The sequence below is a fragment of the Scardinius erythrophthalmus genome, assembly GCF_964197995.2.
Source record: "Scardinius erythrophthalmus genome assembly, chromosome: 2".
NCBI lineage: Eukaryota > Metazoa > Chordata > Actinopteri > Cypriniformes > Leuciscidae > Scardinius > Scardinius erythrophthalmus.
This window is the reverse complement of record NC_138222.1, coordinates 36,437,911-36,458,404: the sequence shown is the minus strand read 5'-3', so window position 1 is coordinate 36,458,404 and position 20,494 is coordinate 36,437,911. Positions and strand designations below refer to the sequence as shown.

General features: G+C 39.7%; 1 protein-coding gene across 4 annotated transcripts in view; it reads left to right on the top strand.

Moving 5' to 3' along the window:
• sorcs2 (sortilin-related VPS10 domain containing receptor 2) overlaps positions 1–20,494 on the top strand; it is a 212,561-nt gene that overhangs the window by 62,169 nt on the left and 129,898 nt on the right. For all 4 annotated transcript variants that reach the window (XM_081358435.1, XM_081358434.1, XM_081358433.1 and 1 more), the window contains exon 2: positions 11,400–11,467. In XM_081358435.1, coding sequence (XP_081214561.1) covers positions 11,400–11,467 — 68 coding nt within the window. The remainder of the gene's footprint in view (positions 1–11,399; positions 11,468–20,494) is intronic.

The window sequence follows — 20,494 nt, the reverse complement described above, 5'->3', positions numbered from 1 at the left end:
ACAGTAATCAATCAAATGTGAAAAAAAAACCCACTGCATATTCATTACTGTATAAATTAAATATAGATGGATCTTTTTATTTAGTCAAGAGCAGTGAGTCATTTATTTGTCCTTTGTTTGATTGAACATTAAACAATGTTTGAACATTAAAACACAGCAGCAGGTTTATTAGACTGCTGCCCCTTTAAGACCGAACACACGCACTCCATTTGAATATACTGTCTACTTTCACTTGAGATGTAACCGACTATGTTTACTTGGATACTTGCCAAGACAGACGTTTTTACATAATTTTGTGTGAATTCGTCCGTTCAAGCGCAAGACATAAAAGACAATTCAATTCAGTATTCGCCCGCTGTCTGATACGTTGGTTTTTAAGGGCGCGCGCTTTGGATGTTTGTGTTGGAACTTCTTGTATGTGACACTTCTTGGCCTGCAAACACCCTGTAAGTAAAAATGTAGTTACACATTACTCGTTATACACAAACAGGTAACAGTTCATGTTTTACTTACATATACAATTTAGTTTTAATCTAAATAACACGTGCTGAGTGAACGATCAGCAATCAAAAGCATTCAACAGAAGTTCTCTCTCTCTCTCTCTCTCTCTCTCTCTCTCTCTCTCTCTCTCTCTCTCTCTCTCTCTCTCTCTCTCTCTCTCTCTCTCTCTCTCGTTAACGTTAATAAGATACATGCCTCGTTTTACTTTCTTTGCCATTGATATCCGACTGAACTACACTCTTTTCATTGATGTCTGTGAAAAAGGGATGCGCTCGTCCAGCTCGTGCGTCTGTGCCGCTGCGCGCTCAATCCATTGCACATTTTTCTCTTATCAGCTCGTGCACCACCGCTATAGGTGTTCCTAATATTCCACTTATAAGATACATTTACTTCATAGACAGCCTTCTTTTTTATCCCCATTATACTCTGTTGTAAGTGTTTCTTTGTCTGGAGTGGACACGTGTACAAACGCTGCCTGGTCTCGGTTGTTGGTATCAGCATTTTTACAAGTAGGCTACGAGTAGCCTACATGAGCTCAGTATCGGCCCGATACTGCTTCCCTAGAAAATAGTGCAAACTTTGCTAAAGTTATTGTTTTGAACAATTATTAACTTCAGATATGATTAAAAACATATTATTTTAGCTGAGGTATTTGTATAAACAATGTGTAGCCTACCTTTTGCCCCATGCTGGTGAGCCTTTTACCCTGTGTGTGGTCCACTTGCCACCTCATACATTTATACGATTTTTAAAGAGACAAACAAAACACTTCTATGGTTTATTTCCACACAGAATCTGTTTCTCCATCAATGTGCAATAAAAAAGTACTTTTTTCTGTCTGCAATCATACACCATGGGAGTACTGAAAAGCAAAAAAAAAAAAAAAAAATTAAGGTGTGCGTTTATCCTCATTGTACTCTTTAAATATCAGTAGGACCACCCTGGTTAAAGGTTTAACAATAACTATATTGAATATCATCTCTTTTAAAGATTGACATCCATTTTTTAGATTGATGATTGCATGATTGAATCTTAAAAACTGTGATTAACTAAAGTGTGAATTTACAGTCAGTATGGGTATTGAAAGTCAAGCAGCCCTTCATCAACATATACCAATTTGCCATAATTTAGTTAGTATTTTTTAAATTAAGTGAATATTAATTATTTTTTAAATAATCTATTTTGTTACATTTCTGTCATCCTTTCTCTTTCTTTGTTTCTCTTTCCCTTTGTTAATGTCTTCCTTGTTCTGGTCCCACCCACAATTTTAACCCCATGAGTTTTTGTTTCTTTGACCTTCCATGGTTTCTTTGAATTTTAATTGTTCCATTCCAGTCATTATTTGTGAATTTATATGTTTGACTGGAACCTGGTGATCTGCAAACATTTTTGTTAAGCAGCGCCATGGCACATCGCTTCAGTGGAGCATGCAGCTTAATGCGGTCCGCCTTAAGGGGTCTCAGACGGAATGGGGTTCACATTCCACTGCTTCTTAAGACAGTCAGTTTTCAAACCAGCACGCAAAGCTTTGTTGTCGAGTCTGAACCTTTAGTATTTATGCACAATGTATTACAATCCCTTTTAATTCGATCCAGGTTTAGTCCCACAGCTTCGGAAACTCGTCCTTTGTATCCAAGATAAAAGTTATCTGCCCTCTGTTCACTCCACACAAGTACACAAATAAGTGAAGACAGATAACATTGCCAAATTTGTCAGGATGATGCTTCAGGCTCTGAATGCTGATAATGAGACAGGACAGTTTCAGTGGAAGAATGATATTGGGATCATGTCGAATTTAAAGAATGTCAAAAAGAAATATAGATGGAAATGTATCGTCAAAAAGGAATTATTGCCATGCAGAGATAATAATCTATCAAAACAAGAGAGAGTTGAGGGTGTGGGAGGGGTAGATACAGACAGAATAATGGAGAGATATGGGGAATTGGGAATTATCACAACATAAAGGCATGATTGAGAGTAAAGGATTACTGTGTTGCAAAGGTGACAGCTGTTATGCCAGTAATAACAGCTGTGTCCACTATGAGCCTCTCTCACTGTGTCTGGCTGAGAAAAGCCTCCACTGTCAGCGTGCCAGGAGGCCTTGCCAGATCTTCTATCTGCAGAGTTCATTATAAGCCTACTTTTCCTCTTAGTTCATCAATGCACCGCTGCAGGCCATTCAATCAGGTCTCAAACGCATGCACACCACACTCACAGTTAGACCATCAAATTCAACAGTCTGGCTGGATTTCCAGAGAGTGGTGGGAAAAAATTCATTGGGAAGAAACAACAGCTGGACAGTGGGTTTGCGGTCACTCTTTTCCTGCTTTGCCTGTATCAGCTGTTTTTATGTGTCACACACATGCCGGGCATTTATTGGCAGTCAGTACTTAGGAAATGTAAGATATGTTGTGTTGATGCCGTACAAGGTATGTGTCAGAAACAATAATACAAAAAATCCAGTGAGACTGGTTTTTAAATGATTAGGTGTGACCTTTTTGTGTTCACTTCATGTGATACGATCTGTACAGAGTGGATGCTATATGGCAAAACAAACTTTGGACATAAAGCTATAGTTATCTTGTAATTCATTTATTTATTTATTTATTATTTTTTTTAAACCAAAATTGAGTAAAAGAGTTTCAACCATTGTGCTCATTTTGGACTTGCACTGCAGAGTCGCTGTATTGCAAATACATGTAATTAATTGTTATGGCAGTAAGAATAAATACAGTGAGAAAAATAAGTATTTGAACACCCTGCTATTTTGCAAGTTCTCCCACTTAGAAATCATGGAGAGGTCTGAAATTGTCATCGTAGGTGCATGTCCACTGTGAGAGACATAATAAAAAATAAATAAATCCAGAAATCACAATGTATGGTTTTCTAACTATTTATTTGTATGATACAGCTGCAAATAAGTATTTGAACACCTGAGAAAATCAATGTTAATATTTGGTACAGAAGCCTTTGTTTGCAATTACAGAGGTCAAACGTTTCCTGTAGTTTTTCACCAGGTTTGCACACACTGCAGGAGGGATTTTGGCCCACTCCTCCACACAGATCTTCTCTAGATCAGTCAGGTTTCTGGGCTGTCGCTGAGAAACACAGAGTTTGAGCTCCCTCCAAAGATTCTCTATTGGGTTTAGGTCTGGAGACTGGCTAGGCCACGCCAGAACCTTGATATGCTTCTTACAGAGCCACTCCTTGGTTATCCTGGCTGTGTGCTTCGGGTCATTGTCATGTTGAAAGACCCAGCCTCGACCCATCTTCAATGCTCTAACTGAGGGAAGGAGGTTGTTCCCCAAAATCTCGCAATACATGGCCCCGGTCATCCTCTCCTTAATACAGTGCAGTCGCCCTGTCCCATGTGCAGATAAACACCCCCAAAGCATGATGCTACCACCCCCATGCTTCACAGTAGGGATGGTGTTCTTGGGATGGTACTCATCATTCTTCTTCCTTCAAACACGTTTAGTGGAATTATGACCAAAAAGTTCTATTTTGGTCTCATCTGACCACATGACTTTCTCCCATGACTCCTCTGGATCATCCAAATGGTCATTGGCAAACTTAAGACGGGCCTTGACATGTGCTGGTTTAAACAGGGGAACCTTCCGTGCCATGCATGATTTCAAACCATGACATCTTAGTGTATTACCAACAGTAACCTTATTGTGATTTCTGGATTTTTTTTTTTTAGATTATGTCTCTCACAGTGGACATGTACCTACGATGACAATTTCAGACCCCTCCATGATTTCCAAGTGGGAGAACTTTCAAAATAGCAGGGTGTTCAAATACTTATTTTCCTCACTGTATGTAGCTGCAGGCCATTCTCAAAAAATAATTGCATTTTAATTGCACATTACATGTCTAATTATACTTTAACATGAACTCTACAATGTAAAGTGTGACATTATGTTAATATTCTTGTCAGTTTCTTTTGTTATTAAACATTGCCTGCATGCTTTTGATTAGTGGACCTCCTTGACCAAAGCAGATCGTTTTCTACAGACACATCTTTACAGTAATCCTCTCATAATCTCAAATTCCTGAGATTACCTAATCAATCAGCCTAGGATACTGTAGATCAGCATGTGTCACATTTTAAACTGGATTTCTCTCCAGTTAATGCTGAGGAACATAAATTAGACTTGTTCATCATTCATTGGTATCCCCATTCGAACCGATCAGTCGTTAATTTGAGAGACAAGATGCAGTCATTTTAATTGTGAATGCCTTTCTATGTATCTTTTTGTATGCGTGTGGTCTCACTGCATCCGACGTGTTAGTTGAGGGATCGTACATTTTTGCAGAGTGATTCATTTCCATGTCTGGCTTTATAAGAATGACTTTCAGTACAGACTTGGTGAATTATTTTCCCTCTATCACTTGATTTACTGCCCTTCAATGAAACGCCAAGTTCATTGGAATGTCGAATAGTCAACTGAAGCCAGTGCTCTGTGCAGTCACAGTTCACATGTGGTATGTTTGCCATGGTGCTTTTTTCAATGGTGCCTCTTGTGGCATTGTGTTTGTTCATTCAAGGCTCGTCACAGGCTGGTTGACTTTTCCCTAATAAATGTCACCAACTGGTTGAGAAATGGCATTCTCCCAAAGCTACAAATAGAGAGCTTTTTCTTGGCATTTTTTGGAGCAAATTTCAGGGAAAAACGTGCGCTTTTTTGAAGGATTGTCCTCTCTTTCCTCTTTGGGTTTTGAAGCACTTCAGGCATGAGAGAATGAAACATGCAACATAGCCAGTAGGAGGAGGAAACACAACCGCAGACAGACATGGGAAAGTCAGGCGGTTCATCAGTGGCCCCCCTTGTGTCCTATTTGAATGCATCCCTACAGAAACATCATTTATTCAAAGACTCTCCTTTTAACAAGGTTAGAATCTTTTCAGATGTGTCTTTTTTTTCAAGGGCAAAACAACATTAACATCAACACATCCAAAGAATCGACAGAAAACTCTAATATCTTCAATAAAATGTAGTCAGTAAGAGCAAATATTGCTTCCCTAATTTATATCATCTTTTTTATTTATGATTCTGCACTCTGTCTCGCCCTCTAATTAGTACCAGATTTATGGTGTCCATAAAAGACACCCTGCAGAAGCCTGATGTGGAGGCACTGTACTTGCTGTCTTTCAAGCAAATTGCATTTTTTTCCCAGCATGTGATGTACTGCAGATATTTCTAGACTAAGATTTAGATGTAGCTAAAACCAGTTTGCCAAGCTGATATTCTGGGATGAGGGCCAGTGTGTTGGTATGAATGCACTGGGATCACAGCTCTTTCCCTCCGAAGGTCTCCGTTAGAGAGCCTGTCTGTTGCTGTGCGGTGGACTGATTGATGGCTACCTATCCTCCTGCTTCTATCGCCATTACTCACAGCAGCAGAAATCGTTCTCCCCCCAGAAGAACTGTGACCCCTCGTCTCACAACAGAACAGATGGAGAGACAAACTGTAGACCTGCCTTTTCTTTAGTGACAGCTTTTTCATGTCACTAAAGAAAAAAACATTTTGACTTATGGATAAATGATTTATGCGCAAAGGCTTCTGCGCCGCTGCTGGAAGGGTAGAAGAGGCGCTTTTATACTTTTTGTATCTTGGCAAGCCAAATCTGTGTGTGTGTAATGCTCAAGGCATTTATCTGCTTTTATGCAGGACAGTGATAGTGACAAATCCCAGGGATCTCTGCTGAGGTTTGAGAAAAAGCTCCAATCTTTCCTTTATCCTTTTTTGAAGCGCACATAGTGCCGTTGTTGAGCATATTGTACCGTCTCAAGTGGTGTGTATAGAAGAGAACTGATTTTACAATCACACTTTTTCCCTTTTCACCCTGTGCAGCTTCTGCTCTCATTAATCCACTGGAAAGTTGACATTTTCTTATATAAATGATGTATTGATATTATATTGGTTATTGGGCAACATTAGATATTTTAAAGGGGGGTGAAATGCTCATTTTCACTCAATCTCCTGTTAATCTTGAGTACCTATAGAGTAGTATTGCATCCTTCATATCTCCAAAAAGTCTTCAGTTTTATTATATTTATAAGAGAAAATAGGCTGTACCAAGTCTTTCCGGAAAAAAACGAGCGTCTGGAGGCGGGCCGTGTGGGCGAAGCCAGAGCCATAGAGAGAATCCGTCGATCTGGGCTTTGTTTATAAAACATTCATCGTCGAAATGCAGGGAACAAACAGTCTACACAACTCGTTTCTGCATCCACTGTTCCTAACGCTGGGTTCTTTGGTAAGCTTTCCCTCACCAAAAACACTTTGGAGACACTATGCAGCGCTGCCGATGATTTCCTGTTGAAGTGCGTTGAGGTGCGCGGTCCCGCTTTTCCGGGAGAAATGCTCATATAAGGAGTTCCACTCTGGTCTACGTCATTAGATCCACGGTCAAAAAAAAAACAGCCGAAACTTGTACCAACCCGGAAGTAAGATTTTCGGCACAGAAATTCTCCGTTATTCGTCCAAAATATTTTTAAAAAACTTTGGCCATGTTAAGCATGAGAATCCATCTCTTTAACACTGTAAACAACTCTGAATACATGAAATACCATTGTACCCCCCCTTAAAAGTTGGCATGAAATGAAAATTCATTCATTTTATTTTGTAAATGCATGTTATAAAACTTATTCTGAACAATTCACCCATTCGTCTTTGAGTGCAACAGCCATATCTCAAAATCCAGTCAACAACTGATGCATAGAACCAAGTCCCACCCTACTTTTTTCCCCTTTTGATAATCTGTTACACTCAGATGTGTCATTTAACACTCACTCAAAGTTAATCTTAAAAACAAATTATTTAATTACACAGGCAAATGTGATCTTTAGCTAATCTCAAAAGGAATATCCATTTTATACTGTACATTTTAATGCGGTGATACCTAAAACCACCTAATGCAATTAAAATTATTGATATTTTCAGTGTCTCAAAACAGAATTTAAATATCAGCCAGAAATTTAATATTGGTCAATCTCTATTTAAAATATATTCCATAATTGTACTTTTTGTGTTCTGGATCACTCTCAATAGCATGTGTAGACTTTACTGTTGTTTTTCTCCCTCTTCATCTTTTCGTCTGCTCTCTCTTCCACTTGATAAACTGATAAACTGAGAGGCTGCCACCAGAGTGTGTGTATTAAGTCACTTCCCATCATTCTCAGCTGATGTCAGCTTTGTTATTGCTCAAACTAAATGATGTGAAGATTATTCTCTGCATGCTGATGTCAGTAATGAGTTCAGTGGGCTTTGCTCTAAGCTGCTGATCATCAGTTGTTCTTTTCTGAGTGAAAGGCTTTGTTTCCAGTGGTTCATTAGCGTTGTGCTGCAGACAGCTGGGTGCAGACAGATTCTTTCCAAAGGCCACCATCTGACGCCTGTGCGGGGGCACTTGACCCCCTGGGTAGACTGGGAAGACTGTTCGCTGTGTAGCCTGATGCCGAAAGAGCTGCAATGTTCTGCGGCTAACTAATACGTTTGATTAGCTTCAGCTTAATTAGTTCAAAGAAATTGTCATAATGGTGTCTGTGTTGATGAATAGGGCAAATTCAAGCACAAATCCAACTGGCTTGATGGGTGAATGTAGGCCGCCTATCCACTGTTTGATGAATGTTTTATTCATCACAGGCCTTCAAAAATCATACGTAGAAAAATTTTCTTGGTTATTCTTCCAGATACAGCTGTGTTTGCAGTAACAGTAAGCCTAATTTTCTTCAGTATTCCCAGAGAGAAAGGTTCTTTAAATTAGTTACAGATCACATCTGGTAAATAGTTATATTCTTGACAAATTATGGCATGAATTGCCAAGAGGGTGTTTGGGGTGCCTGATGCCTGAGATGCTTTTCAGATTTGTTTGGATGATGGAAGTTGATGATAGACAAAGAGAACAGGACCAGACAGAGAGAGAGAGAAAGGAAAAGAACACGATATGTGGAATAGTAAAACACAAGAAGCAGACTCTGTTTTAACAGTTTCAATAAAGGTCAGATTGCTCACAAACAAACCAAACAAACATTACAGTGTTGATTCACACATACTATTTGCACAATTACAGTAAAGACAAAATTATTGATTTGGTTTGTTTATCTCTGGGGATTCATCAAAAACAATTAAACATATTAAGCAGCACAACTGTTTTCACCGTTGATAGTAATAAGAAATGTTTTTTGAGCAGCAACTCAGCGTATTAGAATGATTTCTGAAGGATCATGTGACACTGAAGACTGGAGTAATGATGCTGAAAATTCATCTTTACCATCACAAGAATAAATTACATTTCAAAAAATGTTTTAAATTAAATAAAAATTATTTAGCAAGATTTATGTTTTCACCATATTTTCGATTTGATCAATTCAGCCTTGGTGAGCATAAAAGACTTCTTTCAAAAACTTTAAATAATCATACCGACCCCAAACCTTTGAACGGTAATGTATTATTTTTTGTATTATTATTTATGCTATGAATGATTATGAATGTGGAACCTTAAAGAATGATTACACTGACTTTTGTGCTCAAGCTCACTTATATTACTAAACTATACTAAAAAAGTTCATTTAAGTTTATTTAAATAAAAAATGTATTAGAACAAAAAATATTTGGCCTACAAAACTTCTTGTAAAGTGCATTAAATACTGAATCTTTGATTTCAATGAAAAAAAAAAAAAAAAAAATTCATTCCGGCTTGATTGAAGGCACTTTTGAAAAATATATTGAAGTGACTGCAGGAATAATTTATTTTTTAATGAACTGGCTTTGGGTACAGCAGTTCAGTTTGAATCCTGCTATAAATCACTGTAAAAGCTTAAAATAGCTTTTCGCCCATACACTCCATGCTATTAAAAAACCTTTGCTTTTTGGCCCCTGGTCGTCTACAGAGAGAGGGACAAGCTCAGGACAATAACCCTATCAGTCGATCCCCTGAGCAATGCCCAAGGCTGGCCCGGTCCACAGGCTTCCTTCCACATTCCAATACCGACCTGTCAGTCACCCTGCCAAGGCCCTGAATCTCTCTGACCCTTTTTCCTGGTGATGCTTTTCCAGTGGGCTTTGCTGTCAGAGACCCAGTGTGTGAGGCAGCAGAGAAGATAAAGGAGACACACAGACACAAGTCATCCTCCTTCACTCACATTCTACTGATTTGTTACTGCAAACTCAGGCGTCCATAAATAAAAGATAGGATTGACTTTAAGGGATACACCTGACCCTGGCTTTTATACCTCAACCAGAGGAAGGCATTGCATGTGTGCACACACGTGTCTGTGAGGTATTTCCTTTTAATTCACAAAATCTTAATGCACAAAATATAAAGCATTTTGCGTCCTTTACACAAACATAGTAAGTACTGGAAATGAAACCAGTTTTATAGAGAAATAGTGGTTTCATTGTGAAAATACTTCAAGGCAAGTAGAATCACATTGCAGAAAGAATCTTTTGGTGGAGCTACCTTTGCGCTTGCTAAAATCCCACAACACAAAAATACATAGAGAAAGCCTACAACATAAATTATAATTATCAAGATGTCATTAAGTGCTTTTTCAGAGCTATCATTCATGTTTGGATTAAAACATACTAAAATGCAACTGATGTATGTATGGATTAGCAATACATATACATATACTGCTTGTTAATACTGTTGTCACCCTACTTGCGTTATTTCATGTGATTTTCAATACAATTTTATTACACTCGTTTTATGAGAAACACCTCATGAAGAAAATATATTTAAAAAATGCACTTTGGTGATGTCATCACAAAATCTGACTTTAATCTGATCTTCATCATCACCAGCTGGCACTTTAGTGACGATTCTAATCCAAACCAGTTATGAAAGTATTATATTGTTATGAAGTTACAGGTTTTAAAATTGGTAACCTGTTTTAGATAAAATTCCAATCTATTGGTCGTCACTTTAAAGGAGAACTCCGGTCAATTTTAACATTGAGCTCATTTTTTTGTACATTTGGAGTGCTGTCAATACAGAGAACAACGACAAAAATCGGTGTTGCCTACACCGTGTTATCCTCTTTTTAAAATTTGCACCCTGTTGACTTCAATGGGGCAAGTACTAAACCTGCTTTTAGCCTCTTAACATCCTTGATGTGTCATTACAAGTGCACAGAAAATGTGAGTGATTCCTTCAGAGTGAACACGAGTGAATCTGACTGCAGTAGATGTGAAAGATATGTATAAAAATGATGTTATTTAAGCCAGCGCAAATACCTGTGTTTACATCCTGTTTTCAGTTGAAGTCCAAAGTAATCGATTGCCGAGTTCACGCGCGTGATCATAGGTAACTAAACCTATGCGCGAGAACTCGTTGTTCTCTGTATTGACAGCACTCCAAATGTACAAAAAAATGAGCTCAATGTTAAAATTGACCGGAGTTCTCCTTTAAGTTATCTATGTTTGATTGCAAATGCATCACAGGCCAACAACTTCTGTCAGCTCTTTACTGCTAACTACTTGCTGCCAGTTGAAGACAGTAACTTGGCATCATGCCGATGCGTTCATCAATACTATAGCAACTGCTTGCAGTGCAGTCAGTCCTATAAGAAAAAAAACAGTAAAGTTATTAGCATAAGTTAGGAAGATGATGTCCAGCAAGTGGTTAAAGTTTGATGGATCTGTCAAATGAGGTTAGCATATGTCGTTTTTAATACCACAAACACATCATGTCTCTGTGTATGTCTGAATAACATTTTCCAGCAAAGAGAGTCTTTGCCAGACTAAAAAGCATTCTGAATGTGTTCAAATTGCTCCATCTCACATACATTTTTTTTATGGAATTTTTGGACAGCACTATATTTTTTTAATATGTGATAACAATTGTGAAAATATTTCAATTAATGTTTAATGACACTTTTTTTCTCTTTATAGGTCATCCTCATCCTCACTAAATATTACCATGCTGACTCCAACAAAGTTCTGGAGAGTTCCGTTTGGAGGTAAGTGACACGAGATTTTTCTTTCCGATCAAATTTTGGTTAAAACGGTTCAAACCATACAGACTCTGAGACAAAAGACTTCAGTCGCAGTAGGAGCAAGTTTTTTAATAATGATGGATTATTCCCATTCCACAAATTCCCTTGTGGCAAATTTAAGATGACAACAGTAAATTTGTTATTCATGTGATTCTCCCTTGGGATTCCCCAGATAATCTTTTCAAGCTTTTCTATTTATTTATTTTATGCCAAATTTAAAGATTTCTTGTGGAAAATATTAAATGCTTGCCTTAGTCAGATCAAGTTAAGCTTTATCACTCTTCAACCACATGTGTGCATTTTGTGGGGGAACAAAATATTGTTAATCGTATAGGTTGTGCTGCTAAATGCATAACAATTGAAGTTTTAAATTGTATGTCTAGACATGTACTTTACAGTATGTACAGTTTGCTTTACTTTTTTTACTTCCAAATTTAGATTCTCTATACATCTTCGAACATATCAATTTATTCTCAAAAAAATTAAAAAATAAAAAATAAATTGTAAAATAACTTTAGAATGTATTTAATATGATCTTCAGCTAAGATTAGGAAATACTCCTTTAGCTACTGCATATGAATATCTGGGTTTCCAAATTGCAAATGATTTGTCAGATATGCTAATTTAAAATGCTAGTAATTAGTTATAATTTGTATTTATTTATTTATTACAATTTTCAGGGTGGTTATTAACTGCAGTGGTTCTTGCTGTATAGGGCTGGAATGACTAAAAAAAGGTTAACAGTATGATGGTATAAAATGGCATTTCTTGTCTATGACCACTTCTGCTGCTTATTCTGTACAAACAACGGAAATAAGCATTGCTAGATATTGCCAGTAGACGTCACGTTTTGAAAGAAAAAATGGTAAATTAACGTGACTGCTCAAATGTACTTGATCACAAATGTGTTTGATCAAATGTACTGATTTAAATGGTTACATAGATGAAATTATTCTATATATATATATATATAGAGAGAGAGAGAGAGAGAGAGAGAGAGAGAGAGAGAGAGAGAGAGAGAGAGAGAGAGAGAGAGAGAGAGAGAGAGAGAGAGAGAGAGAGAGAGAGAGAGAGAGAGTCATCTTATACAGCATGAATGATTAATCAAAATAAAGATGCATATGAACAATTTCCTGAGTGAGAGAGGAAGTAAAAGAGAGAGAGCGCAGCTTCGACACATGGACTAAGTGGCATACAGCTCAGAAGAGAGAAAGCGAGATGCCAGTGGGGGCTGCTGTCTGGCCGGCCTTTAACACAGTTGTCCAGGAAGACAGAGCTCAGGTAAAGAGGAAGAACATAAGGCATGAGCAGATGCTAGTGAAAAGAGAGCTTCTTTTATCCTTTCCTTCACCACTAAACCACAGTTCAAAACATTAAAACTGACCATCAGCAGACCACAGCTGACCCTCATTGTAAAATATTTCACTCAACAGGCTTTGACTCTCAGCGAGCTTTAAAGTAAAACACTAACCAAAAGGTACCTTCTGGAAAGGAAACGGTTGTAAGACGTAAATAAGCTCCTTTGTTCTTTTTAAAGCATGCAATTTTACAATCCAAGAAACAAAAGTTCAAAGCGAGTACATCATTAAGAAATTACCATTGTTTGTGCCTGGATCTCTCTCTTGTGTTGGTTTCTGCTGTCCTCTTGGGTTTGATAAGAGAGTCCATTGCCCTAGCAGTGAACTTAGAGATGACTTAATTAGGCCTGCTGAGGGCATTTCTGGACCATGTGCTAATTGCCTCACACTATCCACTTATTAGCAACTAACCCTGACTGTATAATGACCGCCAGCCAGGTCTTTGTTTGTTTTGCTTTGTTTGGGTCTTTATAAACCTTTCTGGGTTATAGGCAAAGTTAGGCTAAATTACCCGTCTATCGTGAGAGAAACGTTGTTGTTTCAGTTTTTTATATTAGTGTTTAAAATTGAGACCACTGAAGTGTGAAAAGAAGATGGAGCTAAAAATATAGTGCTGCATATGGAATAATTGATGCCATGTTTGTTCCAATGCTCTCATTAGCCTGTCTGTCTGAGGTTGATACGAGGTTGGCATTAATTTTACATTTGGGCACAGAATATATCAGTTGCACAGCTGCCTAATGACCAGGTGGAATGCTAAACACTGTCTTTTTCCCAGCTAGAGCTACAGCATTTAACACAACCCATGTTACATGCAGGCAAACATGGCATAAATGTGCACTAGAGGAGATAAAGAATATGTTTTGAAAGAAAAGGCTCAAGACTGTGCTTGACATGTGTTTGGGCAGGTAGGGTACCTCTATGGCCATCTGGAAATTTCTTTATGGCAGGAAGGCAAAATTACAGTGTACTGTTTCATCCTTTTTCCAATTCACGATGGTACTTCAAACATCTTCATGCCCTTTTTCGTACAGTTATTTGAGTCATAAGGATATCATATTACTCATCCCACCTGGGAGTTCTTTTTATTTCATGAAAAAGACTCACTTGAGTTGCCTTTAAATTAACACATGGTGTTTGTCCGGAACAGTTGGTGAGAATGGCCACTCCACTCTCATACCTCTCATGCAGGAATATGTTTCAGTAACACAGATGACTGTCCTAAAAAAAAAATCTATGTTCTAGAATAAATGAATTGAATTAGTAAAAATTTATCTTAATTTATTCATTATATTCAGAGCTGCCGAATACCAGACTTCAAAGTCCAGTCCATCATTAACCAGACAGACAGTCTTTCTCTTCCAGCCATTGCATAAATTATGTAGAGTTTTCCGTGTTGATGTTTTAATTGTTGTTCAACTCATAAATTATGCACTGACGTAATGATGGAGCGGTCTGAATTCAAAGACACAAGGAACAGATAAATCGAATTAAACTGGAGATTTATGTTCAGTTCAGGCAATGCGGCTTCCCATTTGTCGGGTTAAAGGCGAACATCATCTGCAGCATCGAAGAAAAGTGTGTGAAAACCTTTCGGTAGCTCAGTTATGAAGTAGTTTATTTGCTTGAATAAATTAGAACACAGATACTGTCTTTTTAGACATTATATGAAACATTATATGATAGAGTTTCTGGCAGGGCTGTTGATGGAGGGTTATCGAATAAAATTTTACTAAACTAATAACAATAAATCACATCTATCAATATTTGCTGTGAAAAGCCCCCTAATAAAGATTTGTTACATTAATATGGCAGATCAGAAAATCATTGAATAGGCAGTCACCTTACAAAATGTGGCTGATTTACTTTAATAACATCTGATTTACTTTAATAGCATTGAACACAAATGGATAGAGTAGCCAAAATGTAAATTCTGTCATCATTTACTCGCCATCATGTCATTCCAAACCTTCCTTCCAAAAATATCTTCTTTTCTTTAGAATGACATAAGGGCAAGTAAATGATAACAGAATGTTCTTTTTTGGCTGAACTGTCCCTTTAAAACATCACAGTTTATCGGTCTGTCTGAGCTATTTTTTAATGATCGATCTATATGTACTTACAAAAACATGAAGGTGGTACTTCAAGCTTGAATTGCTCAGATGGTAGAAAAATTCCCTATTACATTGTCAGGGGCATGAATAATTGCATATTTTTATTACATTATTATTTTGAATAATTAATCACACTAAATTAAATTGACAGCATTAGTTTCTGGATGTTTTCTTGATATATTAAATTGTCCTGTTATTAAAGGTCTGTGGTTGTTACATGTATATTGAAGGTGCAGAATCTGGGCCATCAGGGTGCATACATTGTAGCCTTTCTGTAGCTCAAACAGTAGAGTGTTGGCGCTAGCAACGCCAAGGTAATGGGTTCGATTCCCAGGAAAAGCAACAACTGATAAGAATTTAACTGTGTACCTTGAAATGCGATGTTAGTCGCTTTGGATGAAAGCGTCTGCCAAATGCATAAATGTAATGTATAATGTAAAAAGAAAGACATCAAAAATACCTAGAGAGGCACCTTAAAAATTCATGATAGCACTCTCAGTTAAAGGGGTCATGGCGTGGATTTGTTTTTTATTATTTTAATTCAATGTTCCTTGATGTTCATTTATAATGTTAATAAAGTTTTTTGCACAAAAAACAAATATATATGTGGAAAAACCTTCATTCTGACCCTGTCTAAAATAATACATTTTTAATTGGCGGCTCCTTTAAGGCTTGTCAGGAAACGGCCACTGTTATGAGTGGCTGACGTCATTCATTGCATAGGAAACAGTATCAACACCCACTCGCTATTGCATGCAAGTAAGTGTTTTGAAAATATTATCCATATGAAACGTAATTGACAGAAAAAGCATCATAAAATCGTTTACTTATGATTTGCGATGCAGCTGCTGTCAGATCCAATATAGCTGACTGCTACATCTGTCAACCAAAGTCTCTTTACAAACTCTCCATTACACTGTGCTTCCTTTTCAAAACAATCTACGGTCAAATTCTCTGTGTAATCATATAATCCTCAGACGTGATCCAGGATGCCATTAAAAATAAACCATCCAGTTGTTCCTGAGTATCATTACTGGTATTATTCTGAAGACTGTACAGAGATGCAAACAAGCTTTTTAAACAGGACATGTCAAAACTTTCCTTTATGCTTCTATTTACTTTTTATTTATTCTTTGAATTTCCATTTGTCCTCTTGTCGGCAGACTCAAGTACGTGTAGTAAAGTAAATGGTCTCTGTATATTGCATTCAGTGTAGACAGCGTCAGTGATTATGATGGGTTCTATTTGCTTTTGACGTGACGTGGCGCTTGCATCTGGTGTGTGTGCCGTTAAAGGAGAACTCCGGTCAATTTTAACATTGAGCTCATTTTTTTGTAAATTTGGAGTGCTGTCAGTACAGATAACAACGACAAAAATCGGTGTTGCCTACACCGTGTTATCCTCTTTTTAAAATTTGCACCCTGTTGACTTCAATGGGGCAAGTATTAATTAAACCTGCTTTTAGCCTCTTAATATCCTTGATGTGTCATTACAAGTGCACAACCATGTGAGTGATTCCTTAGAGTTAACACGGGTGAATCTGACTGCAGTACATGTGAAAGATATTAATCAAGTCGAAGTCCACAGTAGTCGATTGTCGAGTTCACGCGCGTGATCATAGGTACTAAACCTATGTGCGTGAACTCGACAGTCGACTACTGTGGACTTTGACCGAAAACAGGAAGAAAATACAGGTATGTGCTGGCTGAATTAACATCATTTTTATTCATATCTTTCACATCTACTGCAGTCAGATTCACCCGTGATCACTCTGAAGGAATCACTCACATTAGCTGTGCACTTGTAATGACACATCAAGGATGTTAAGAGGCTAAAAGCAGGTTTAAAACTTGCCCCATTGAAGTCAACAGGGTGCAAATTTTAAAAAGAGGATAACACGGTGTAGGCAACACCGATTTTTGTCGTTGTTCTCTGTACTAACAGCACTCCAAATTTACAAAAAAATGTAAAATTGACCGGAGTTCTCCTTTAAGCGTCTGAATGCCAGTAAGCAGTGCTTAGGGTGCGATGATGTAAAACTAATTGTCAGTGTCTTGCTCTGGGTGCAGACATATGGAAATGTATTTGCCCATGTGACATCACAAATACCACAATATACATAGAGCTTGATTAAATAAATTCTTTGTTTATAATGAGGAGGCTTTAAACTTTGTACCATTAAAAATTCCTCTTATATGTCGAAAGATCAAGGCAAATTTGATTTCTCATGTCATAATCTCTTTAACACTAGTGTTTGCAGACTCAATAAACCTGAAAATATGCTCTCAAAATGGCAGTGAGATCAATTTATTCATTAAACTTTATTTGTATGATGGTGTAATTTGTACTACTCTTACCACTAGGATGTAATAGGGCAGGTTGGAGTGGAGGAAGGTTTCTGGAGGAACTGACATCGCATTGCATTGTGACACTTCATTTTACTGATGTCGTCTTAGCTTAGCAATTTATTTTTGTTTCTATTCCACTATAGCATCTTTAACGCAAGCTATTTTTTTAACGCACTCTGTTTGTTTCTACACTACTGCTCTTTATTTGTTGTTATTGACCTTTATGTCAGTAGAGAGAGGACAGAGAACACAGCAAGTCCCAGTGATCAATGAATATGTGATTATGTGTGTGTGTTTCCTCTGTGGTCTTGGCTTCATTGAGCATGATCCCTAGAGCAGAAGAGATGTTGATGACAGCTGTAAACCTCTCCTGGGGTTCTTTACTGTGTTTGAAAATGTGTGTCTTAAATTATTCTCTCTATAAGGTGCATTTAGTATTTATTGCAACATTCCTTTTTTATCCACCAGTCTATCCAGTCTTTCTGTACGTGATACTAACTCATATCTAAATTATCCCACTCTGAAGTGGGAATCCTACTCTCTTTTGAACTCAACTTTAATGCAGAGTCAGCAGCTAAACAAGCGTTTCTCAACCAGCAGCCCACAGCTGGCAATTTCTGAATTGTGTTCCCTAATTTAACCTTTTAGCATTGATGGTGTTTCATCTCTGCTGGTGCTTTCACCAGTGCACATGTATGGGATGATGATGATAAAGGAATATTTGTGTATTTTTGCATTGTTAAAATACTATCTGGAAAGTATTTACTGTACTTTCTTAATTAAATTGACAGCTATGTGAGAATAACACTGAATGCTTTTTCTCAAAATTACACTTCTGTATTAGAATAAAATACTGTTAAGTTACCGATATATGGTTAGTCTCACATGGCCTGACCTTTGACTGACAGCATACTGGTCACTCTGGCTTTGGCTTTGACTGGTCTGAGCTCTATAGGCGCGTCAGTTGGCGAAAGACTCCCCACTTAGGTAGGCAGAGGACATCTGACTGACATGTAAAGTGACCAATAACAGTTAGTTTTGTTCAGTGTGTCATATAGGGGCAGGTAAATGATGCTAGCCTACAATAACAGAATAACAATAACGCAACCTTACACACTTCATATTGACAGGAGAGTTCTGAGAACAAGCATTAAAGTTTTTCCAGTTCAGTGTACCATATGCATCTGATGTTTAGCAAATGGAGTGAGGCTGACACTAATATCTCATTAATTTTAACAGCCCTAAAACAATTTGTAATATCTTTTTTTGGACCCCTTAGCACCCCCTTGTGGCCCCCTGGGGAACCCAGTTTGGACTACGAACATAGTCAACGTTCACACAGCATTAGATTCAGGAGTGACGACTGCATTATAAAACTATATAAATATCCAGGGCTCATTTTAAGGGTGGACAACTAAGCTGTGTTCTAAATGGCCCTATACCCTTATTCACTATCATTTGAAGGAGTGAATGAAAACTAGTGAGCGAATTCGAACACAGCGTGCTGGAAGGGCTGGCACTTTTGTATAGTTTGCGCTTGCTGTTTAATGGTAGCTCCAGTAGTAATGAAAATATGTATGTTAAACTCTGTCATGGAAACGATATGTATAAACCTTAATTAAACAATTTAATAATTAAAAAGGAATTTATACCTGTAACCTGTGTGATATTACGCTGTATCCACATTAGACCAGCAGTGGATGGATGGATTGAGGATTCAGCTGCGGGTGCCTTCTTCTGGTGAGACGGGGGATTTCATTCGGTGTGACTCTCATGGTGCACAATGGGTATTCTCTAACTGTTGAGTGTACATCGGTTGTGTCACGGGGCGAGTGAGCGAGAGACGAGGATTCAAGTGCAGAGGAGATTTAATTAACAAACACAGACAAAAATACAGAAAACTCAGAACTCAGATAATCAACAGACAGGAACAAAGACAGGGAACTCGGACAACGAACCAGCCCAAGACTACAAACACAAGGAGGCTAAATAGGGGAACAAACAAAGGAGGGTAACGAGACAGACAGGTGGGACAAATTAACCAATAATCACATAACAAGATGGGAGGGGCTAGACAATAGACAGGAGAGCACATGGCACAAAACAACAAACACCCATGTGCAGCACAAGACTGGACAGACATGTGACATTACCCCCTCCTTAAGGAGCGGCTACCAGACGCTCCACAAGACTCGGACGGGACGGGAGGGACAGACCAGGGCGGGACGGGAGGGACAGACCAGGGCGGGACAAGGGGAATGGACAGTTCAGAAATCCAGGGCGGGACACAAAGTTCGGGAGTCCAGGGCGGAGACGACCCCTCGGGCGGCCAGGGCGGAGACGACCCCTCGGGCGGCCAGGGCGGAGACGACCCCTCGGGCGGCCGGGGCGGAGACGACCCCTCGGGCGGCCGGGGCGGAGACGACCCCTCGGGCGGCCGGGGCGGAGACGACCCCTCGGGCGGCCGGGGCGGAGACGACCCCTCGGGCGGCCGGGGCGGAGACGACCCCTCGGGCGGCCGGGGCGGAGACGACCCCTCGGGCGGCCGGGGCGGAGACGACCCCTCGGGCGGCCGGGGCGGAGACGACCCCTCGGGCGGCCACGGCGGAGACGACCCCTCGGGCGGCCACGGCGGAGACGACCCCTCGGGCGGCCACGGCGGAGACGACCCCTCGGGCGGCCACGGCGGAGACGACCCCTCGGGCGGCCACGGCGGAGACGACCCCTCGGGCGGCCACGGCGGAGACGACCCCTCGGGCGGCCACGGCGGAGACGACCCCTCGGGCGGCCACGGCGGAGACGACCCCTCGGGCGGCCACGGCTCGGGCACTGGAACTGGCACCACCGTCTCAGGCACTGGAACTGGCACCACCGTCTCAGGCACTGGAACTGGCACCACCGTCTCAGGCACTGGAACTGGCACCACCGTCTCGGGCACTGGAACTGGCACCACCGTCTCGGGCACTGGAGCTGGCACCACCGGCTCGGGCACTGGAGCTGGCACCACCGGCTCGGGCACTGGAGCTGGCACCACCGGCTCGGGCACTGGAGCTGGCACCACCGGCTCGGGCACTGGAGCTGGCACCACCGGCTCGGGCACTGGAGCTGGCACCACCGGCTCGGGCACTGGAGCTGGCACCACCGGCTCGGGCACTGGAGCTGGCACCACCG